General features: G+C 39.2%; 3 protein-coding genes and 1 pseudogene across 3 annotated transcripts, besides 12 other annotated features; 2 read left to right on the plus strand and 2 right to left on the minus strand.

Moving 5' to 3' along the window:
- Nucleotides 1–1,115: a repeat region.
- Nucleotides 535–600: a repeat region (TAA).
- A 29-nt stretch (nt 1,116–1,144) lies between the features above and the next one.
- Nucleotides 1,145–1,150: a repeat region (telomeric repeat hexamer TTAGGG).
- A 524-nt stretch (nt 1,151–1,674) lies between these two features.
- Nucleotides 1,675–1,738: a sequence feature (Signal peptide predicted for Tb927.1.10 by SignalP 2.0 HMM (Signal peptide probabilty 0.946, signal anchor probability 0.048) with cleavage site probability 0.199 between residues 22 and 23).
- Nucleotides 1,675–2,007, plus strand: TB927.1.10 (hypothetical protein; the record flags this gene model as incomplete). Its single annotated transcript, XM_841283.1, has 1 exon — nt 1,675–2,007. One exon carries the CDS (start codon nt 1,675–1,677, stop codon nt 2,005–2,007), a length of 333 nt encoding a protein of 110 aa, XP_846376.1.
- Nucleotides 1,693–1,761: a sequence feature (1 probable transmembrane helix predicted for Tb927.1.10 by TMHMM2.0 at aa 7-29).
- Nucleotides 2,008–2,357: 350 nt separating the features above from the next.
- TB927.1.20 lies at nt 2,358–3,359 on the minus strand (annotated as a pseudogene).
- Nucleotides 2,358–3,359: a sequence feature.
- A 1,264-nt stretch (nt 3,360–4,623) lies between these two features.
- Nucleotides 4,624–4,629: a repeat region (telomeric repeat hexamer TTAGGG).
- Nucleotides 4,630–4,711: 82 nt separating this feature from the next.
- Nucleotides 4,712–4,717: a repeat region (telomeric repeat hexamer TTAGGG).
- TB927.1.30 (hypothetical protein) lies at nt 5,962–6,669 on the plus strand (the record flags this gene model as incomplete). The annotated part of the gene is made up of 1 exon (XM_841284.1): nt 5,962–6,669. The coding sequence occupies one exon, from the start codon at nt 5,962–5,964 to the stop codon at nt 6,667–6,669; it is 708 nt and encodes a 235-aa protein (XP_846377.1).
- Nucleotides 6,593–6,669: a promoter (putative VSG expression site promoter. bases 1-21 from correspond to promoter identified in entry EMBL:X67472; bases 7-26 correspond to VUE (PMID:9297697); bases 31-58 correspond to VDE (PMID:9297697)).
- Nucleotides 6,612–6,639: a sequence feature (86% id to VSG ES promoter downstream element (VDE); PMID:9297697).
- Nucleotides 6,644–6,663: a sequence feature (76% id to VSG ES promoter upstream element (VUE); PMID:9297697).
- A 541-nt stretch (nt 6,670–7,210) lies between the features above and the next one.
- On the minus strand, nt 7,211–7,537 carry TB927.1.40 (hypothetical protein; the record flags this gene model as incomplete). Its single annotated transcript, XM_841285.1, has 1 exon — nt 7,211–7,537. One exon carries the CDS (start codon nt 7,535–7,537, stop codon nt 7,211–7,213), a length of 327 nt encoding a protein of 108 aa, XP_846378.1.
- A 16-nt stretch (nt 7,538–7,553) lies between these two features.
- Nucleotides 7,554–7,559: a repeat region (telomeric repeat hexamer TTAGGG).
- Between the last annotated feature and the right edge of the window lie 221 nt (nt 7,560–7,780).

Genomic DNA, 7,780 nt, shown 5'->3' on the forward strand with positions numbered 1-7,780 from the left:
CTCCTATTATTATTATTATCATTATTATTATTATTATTACTATTACTACTCTTATTATAATATTCTATATGCACACACTCACAACACTCTCCTATCATTATTATTATCATTATTATTATTATTATTACTATTACTACTCTTATTATAATATTCGTATATACACACACTCACAACACTCTCCTATTATTATTATTATCATTATTATTACTATTACTACTCTTATTATAATATTCGTATATACACACACTCACAACATTTTCCTATTATTATTATTGTTATAATTATTTCTAATCTTATTATAATATTCGTATATGCACACACTCACAACACTCTCCTATCACTATTATCATTATTATTATTATTATTACTGCTCTCATTATAATATTTGTATATACACACACTCACAACACTCTTCTATTATTATTATTATCATCATCGTTATTATTATTATTTTTATTACTGCTCTTATTATAATATTTGTATACACACACTCACAACACTCTCCTATCATTATTATTATTATCATCATTACTATTATTATTATTATTATTATTATTATTATTATTATTATTATTATTATTATTATTATTATTATTATTATCATTGTTATTATTATTATTGCTCTTATTATAATATTCGTATATACACACACTTACAACACTCTCCTATTATTATCATCATTATTTTCATTATTATTATTATTAATACTGCTCTCATTATAATATTCGCATATACGCACACTCACAACACTCTCCTATTATCATTATCATTATTATTATTATTATTATCATTATTATTATTATCATCATTATTATTATTACTCTTATTATAATATTCGTATATACACACATCACAACACTCTCCTATTATTATTATCATCATTATTATTATCATTACTGCTCTTATTATAATATTCGTATATACTCACACTTACAACACTCTCCAATAAATATTATTATTATTACTGCTCTTATTATAATATTCGTATATACACACACTCACCATACTCTTCTATCATTATTGTTATTATTATTATTATTACTGCTCTTATTTTAATATTCGTATATACACACACGCACAACACTCTTCTATTATTATCATTATTATTATTACTGCTAATATTATAATAGTTTTTAACTGACACCCCTAATGTAATGAAATTTTTTAAATTATAATCTCTCTTATATTTCATTTTCTACCATCGTACTTTTTTTAAAAAAAATATTCTACTACCATACTAAATGTTTTACCTTTTTTCAAAAAAATCCTTTATGTACATCAAATTTCGACAATCTTCCTTATTTTCTGAAAAACAGCAACATCCCATAAATTTCATAAAATTGAGAGAAAAAAATACTTGAAATTTTGAGAACACTTGACTGCTGCTACATCCATTAAATTCAGCATCTTCATCGGCTTCTCGTTGTTTCTGAATGGGTTCGGGTGCGGAAAGTGCCAGATTTTGTTATTCTAGCGCTTTGGCTTATGCTAGTTTCTTAAAGTCCTACCGACGGCACCGGAGGGTATATCGTTACAGTTGCTTGGCTCCGCTACTTTTCCGTTTAGAGTCCTGGTTTCGCTTGTGCCGCTTTTCCTTCATTAACAAACATTGAGCCGTGCCCGTGCGCCGTGCTTTAGTGTTGAGTGTGGGGGCCCCCCCTTCCAATCTGCTGCATGATCGCGGGTTTCTGTTCGGCGGTTTTCCTGGCTTACACTGTGGCGGTTTCGCCGCTTCTATCCTTGGTCCTAACACCCTCTTTGTCGAGTTTCATCCTCCAAGTGCCGCTACCTATGCTTACGTTTGACGCCGCTAGTTGTGCCGCACCTGTCATCGCTCCCACTGGATTGGTTCGTCATATCGGTAGCGTATTACGTGATACAAACCTTACGCTTCAGGACAGTAATATAATATCCAAGTGGAAACGAAGAAATTTTGAAAGATATACCAGAGAGAAGATAATAAATACATATGTAGCAAACTCTATACAAAGTGCTGGAAGTCAATAGGAAACCGACAGACAAAGAGGTGTGAACCGCAAACAAAAAAACGGAGCCAGTCACTCAAACACAGATATCCGATCTCGTTATACATTACCAGAATGTCTTGGTCGTAACCTTTTCCTCCAACAGTTGAATCACTAAGACTGACAAAAGAGAAGAGATACAACAATAACCCAGTTGACAGCAGCAGTGACACTAGAGAAGGAACAATGCTGAGTTTACCTCGATAATAAAGATAACAATAATAACAGGTGTGCAAAGGGACGCCAACCGTTGGTGTACGTCTCTTTTCTACTATCGCGGCGGTAGAAACAGAATTTTTCCATTTTTTGGGCGACCCCTTCCGTTTACTTTTACAGTTTCTTTGCCTTAAACAAATCCCCCTCCTTGAACGCGTCCCCACAAATTTTTTCATATCGAATATCCCACTTCTCTCCACCTACTACATAAGTTTCTACTTTCCCCATATCCTTCGAATTAAATTCTCTTCCTTTCAACTCTTTATACCAACTAAGATTTTTTACAATTAACTTCGCCTTCTCCTCCCATGCAATAGGCTGTCCGGGAAAATGAATGAATGGGGCTTCTCCAATCACCCCACTACTGTGAATAGTAAAAAATATCTCCTCATAATCTAATCCAATCATTCCTCTCTTCAAAACAAATCTCTGCCCAACAGCTTCTTCTTGAATGGCACTCCATATTGGTAAATGTTTGAAATACTCTGCTCTGACCACCACTCCCCACTTCCCTTTAGTAACTCTCCAAATGCATATTCAAACTTCTTAAATGCCCAGACTCTTGCTATTATATTTTCACCACTAAGATAAGGCTTTCCACTAGGAGGTGATTTTATTAAATAATTTAACTTTTTATCTTTTCTTTCCTGTATCTAACATTAAAGAAGAAGTAATATATCTGTACATGCTCTTCACCAAACTTATCTTCATTAGCTGCAGTATTCTGCATAAAATATTTAACAGCATTTTCATATTTTTCTCCGTCAGAAACAATAACATCAGATCCATCCAAATGAATTAAAATATTCTCATCACTTGCATTCCGTTTCCATAAAAATTCCATAACACATATAGGCCCTTTAACATGACTGTACAAAACATATTATCGCAATTGTAATAATTTTAAAATTACTTAGTTTTGGCAGTTAATATGAGCCTACACCATTCTTCAATTGCGTGAGTTTTAACTACAACCACAAAGACTCTGGGTTTCTTAGTACCATTACGTGTCATATTCTTTATGTTATTTACTTCTTCATCTTGAAGGAATAGAGCGCTCACACACACTAAATGTGATAGCAATAGTAAGATTAAAGTTATCGAGATACCAAATTTCATTCCCTAGCATACTAAAAAAGTTTGAGACGGCACAAGTAAATGTAAGAAACATTAAGAAAAGTTTCCAGTCGCGTTACTAAGTTGTCCGTTAAAAAATTAGCTTTGTATATGCAAGCAATGTATTTATAGTGCTTCATATGTCTGTTTATATGTATTTGTTCTGTATGGTCAGCTTATAGTCCAGTGCACATGTATGAATTCTGTTGCCGAAGTTAGAATTAGCCACATGTGGTGCTGCTCCCTACTTGAATTCTGCTGTTTCCTGCGTTGATAAATCGCACCTACGCACTGTAATGAAAATCACGGCATCTAGCTGCCCTTATTAATTCGAATATACCAATAATTATAACACACTCGCGTGGAAACTGCCACAATCATTCGCTATCGTCAATGCCCTCTCACAAGCATCACTTTGCAATCCACTTCTACTGCTATCGTAATAACATTATTACATTAGTGGGCGCACACGTACATGATTCCTTTCAATAACTATTATTATTATCTCTACTACCATCATCCAAATATCTGCACATTTACCCATTGCCATCTCGGTTGTCATAGATCCGAAGCGTCAAAAAGTCGCCTTTCTCCACCTCGCAACGCGCTTCGGTTCTGGCTCATATACCGAAAACCTCAGGGGATGCCAAATATGCAAGCGATACCTCAGCAAATATAAGGCGTGCCGGTCGTGCCTGCATATGCCAGATAACATACGGCCTAACCTAAAGCAAAAATCTATGAGAGAAACGAACCGACTCGATAACAACAGTACCAACGTAACACAAAAAGGCACTTTAAAAAACGCGGCGCTGCACAATCCAAACACACACAACAGAACTTTGTATGTAAAGAACGCTACAAATCTCTAGGACCTGTATAAGTAAGTCCTCGAGAAAGTTGGGAAAGCATAAAATAAGACCAACAGAGGGCCTGCCGTCCACGCACAAGTAACGATCGTCTCACAAATCCTTCCAGAACAGATTCAGGGATAATCGTACGTCCACAACGTAATGAGTGCAATTTCGATAGCACCGTCAATACCCCGATGTTTTCGACCGGAACAGCTCCGCAATCATAAAAATCCAAAATCCGCAAACGCCTCAAACCTAAAATTTCAATTCCACTCGAATCCTTTAAATTCTTACAATCACTGAGTCTCAGCACCCTCAAACGGACCGACCCAGAAACTTCCAATCCCTCCAAGCTCCCTGTACTTGCAACCCCACAAAGCCCGTTATCCCCATTTAGCAAGAGATACACAACACCCTAAAATTAGAACGTTACCACATAACCTCAAATCCTTGCACTATTTTTACGGCCACTCAATGACAACACCTCAAGGGATGTTACTCCCCTAACTGGATGTGAATAAGTAAGTTGAGTACAATGACTGAAGTTAAGTATTATCAGTTCCCCATTAGGTTTAATACCTCGGATGCCCTCATCCGTAACGCTCGTCCCCTCAATCGACAAACTTAAAGAATTAGCGAAGCCGAACATCAATCCCCAACCAGCTCTAATATCCACACGGTTGGCCGAAAACAAAAACCGAGGAAACTTCTGCTTAGGAGCACTGTGTGTGACATCTGCGACGCGCCTTCACTCACTCATCACCAGTCGAACATTTTAAAATGCACAATTGCCCCCAGCTATATTTACATTCCAACAAGTCTGCGGTCTATTCCCATCAACGAGAAATCAAAGGGATACGCCGCAATATGGAGTTTCACCAAACGGTGCTGTGGCCCATTTTGTTTAAGCACCTTTTTAGTGTCCGGAGCTGTAAAAAGCGGAGCAAAATAACAAAACTAAAATACACTGCAACAAAGTACCAGACAATCCTAGGAAACAATCCGAATGTTGCAATATAAAGTTCAATCAAATAACCGAGTCGCTACCGAAACCAAATCGTTTCGCAAGTCGCTAACGAAGGACGTGAGTGCGGCGCATTAGCAAGCACGAATCCATTGCGAGCACCTTCAGTGTGACTCACATCACCAATGCAGCCGTAGACACAGTAAATTCCAAACAAGCTTGCCGGAGCGGGCACTCAAATGCCCAAATAGAGAACACAAACGGAGTCACTCGCATCTTTGCAAAAGTGGGACCTTGATCTGTATTTGTTGCCTCCAGTGTCCTCACGAGTATCCGCATTTACCAGCTACAAATTGCACACTTGAGCCCCTCCCTCCCTCTTGAGATAGAAGGGAAACCGAACAGGGGAAGCTGACGCCCGAACTGCAAGGGAAACTCAGCATGGACAGAATGAGACACGGCAAATAAGAACCGATAGAAGATCTCTATGAAGTAGGGAGGGTCACTGCCAACACTCCACCAATTTCGTGTTAGTACACTTTCCAAACCTTTAAGACCCCTTAAGGAGCGTACAACACATACAAAATGGTAACTGGAATACAGCCACAACCGTGAATCAATCGTAGCGGACTAACACTTTCATTTCACAAATCTCCAAATACCAAACACACTCGCCCGTAGCAGAAGCAAATGATCCGAAGCATGGGTAAGAGGCCAGACACGTCCAATAGCACCGGCGGCACCGGCTGGCATCCGAGCGAAACCTAAAGCGGCTAATTAGCAGACGATGAGGACCAACAAAAAAACACAGAGGCAAATCATCCTTGTCCCACATACGGAGTGTCGGCTGCCGCTCCGACGAGGACACCTCGGCGCTGCCGCCTGTCCGCCAGATCAGGGACTTCCAAACAGCACATCAACCGCGTCCCTTCACCATGCTTACCTCCCTGCCGCCAACGAAAATTTTCAGCAATGGCACAACAAACTGCGAAGACAACGTCGACAAAGGACACCGTGCAAAAGGTCAGCCACTCCAAACACCACCTACGAAAAGCACAGCGCCGCCCAACTGCGCAGCCGAATTCACCAGCCGAAAACCCCGCCCCGCAGCAAAAGACCGGAACCGCGGAGGAAGCGGACTAACAGCAAATCGCAGCGCCGACGCCAGAGCGCGATTAAGAAACTGCATCGCGCGCGGGTAACACCATCTTCCTCCCCCCAAAGATTACATTACCCCAAGGAACGCCGGCGGCCCGTCCTTTTTCCACGCCTCGCCGACATCGACGCCAAGACGGCTCCGGCCACGCGCAACGTAGTCGCTGACGCACCAAAGAAAAATCCGGCAGATCACATCGGCCAGCGCTCATTGCCATCGCCTGCTGACTACCGACCACCGTCGGAATTGGTCCGCTTCCTGGAGGAAAAACCAGAAATTTTTCCAATAGCCTCCCCTGTAACAGATACTGGTGTGGTAATAGGGGGACGATATGTGTAGACGGTTGTCCCGCTTTCCGGACACTGAATCAGCGTTGTGTCGGACTCGTTTTTTGTAAAACATGGGACAACGTTGATGCAATTCCTCCGAATACATCTCCCTTTATTTAAAGAAAGAAATCCCATCTGCTCTCTCCGACAACACAGTTAACAATTAAGACACCGCAAGACCTTCATTTATCACGCGTTTCTCGTGTGAAAAGAACACCTCATAACTCTTAAAAATAAACAAATAGGAAAAAGGGGGCATCACATAAAAGCTGCGACAAATGTATTATCCAGTGTCTTTCATTGGTAACAAACCGAAATATCGCTCTGCATTATAGTGATTCTAACCCTGTGAAAAGTACTAAAGAAAGCTCTAGTGATATAGACGTCGATATTCCTTACCTCACACCCATAAAGGAAGAATCACCAACTTTACGCTTGCTTACTTCACTATAAATTGGCGCCTAGCATCTGTGAAAACTTACCTATTTAACATCAAGGTTAGTCGTCAGATCGATATGGCATCAGTTGTAAGTGCGATAGTTGTAACCGTGTTAAAGTGGATTACAAATTTCATTGAAAATTTTTTTTGCTGAAGGAAAACATACTGCAACAACAATCTTTACAGCCAATTCATACTCAAGACAAAGGGCAACACATTCTAGTGTTTCAGCCACAAGCGGTCCGTAACACTGAAAAACATGCTTTTGGCCTGATCCATAATACGATTCAACCAACAAACTCCCTTCGAAAACTGGCGAGTTGATGTCCTCATCTAGTAAATAAAAAAAGCATCTGAAATATTCTCCTAACAAATCATCAACATTCCTCCCCACAGAAAGACAATAAGTAAGCCAACCTATTAGCTCTTTCAGTTTCATCCGGCAACATAAATCACCCTAAGAACCACATAACAAAAGGAAAAATAACAAATAAAAGTTTCCCACTAGTTAAACAAAGCATCTTTCACACGCATTATGCACATGAATTTACAATAACTAAAAACAGTGAACATAAAAAAACAAAAAAGTAGTGATAGAAAGCACAACACATTTAACAACTTTCACAACTGGGATAAATACCTTATCTAAAGCCAAAACCTTTTAGATATCAAACATATTTTA

The sequence above is a fragment of the Trypanosoma brucei genome, chromosome 1 (genome assembly GCF_000002445.2).
Source record: "Trypanosoma brucei brucei TREU927 chromosome 1, complete sequence".
Lineage (NCBI taxonomy): Eukaryota > Euglenozoa > Kinetoplastea > Trypanosomatida > Trypanosomatidae > Trypanosoma > Trypanosoma brucei.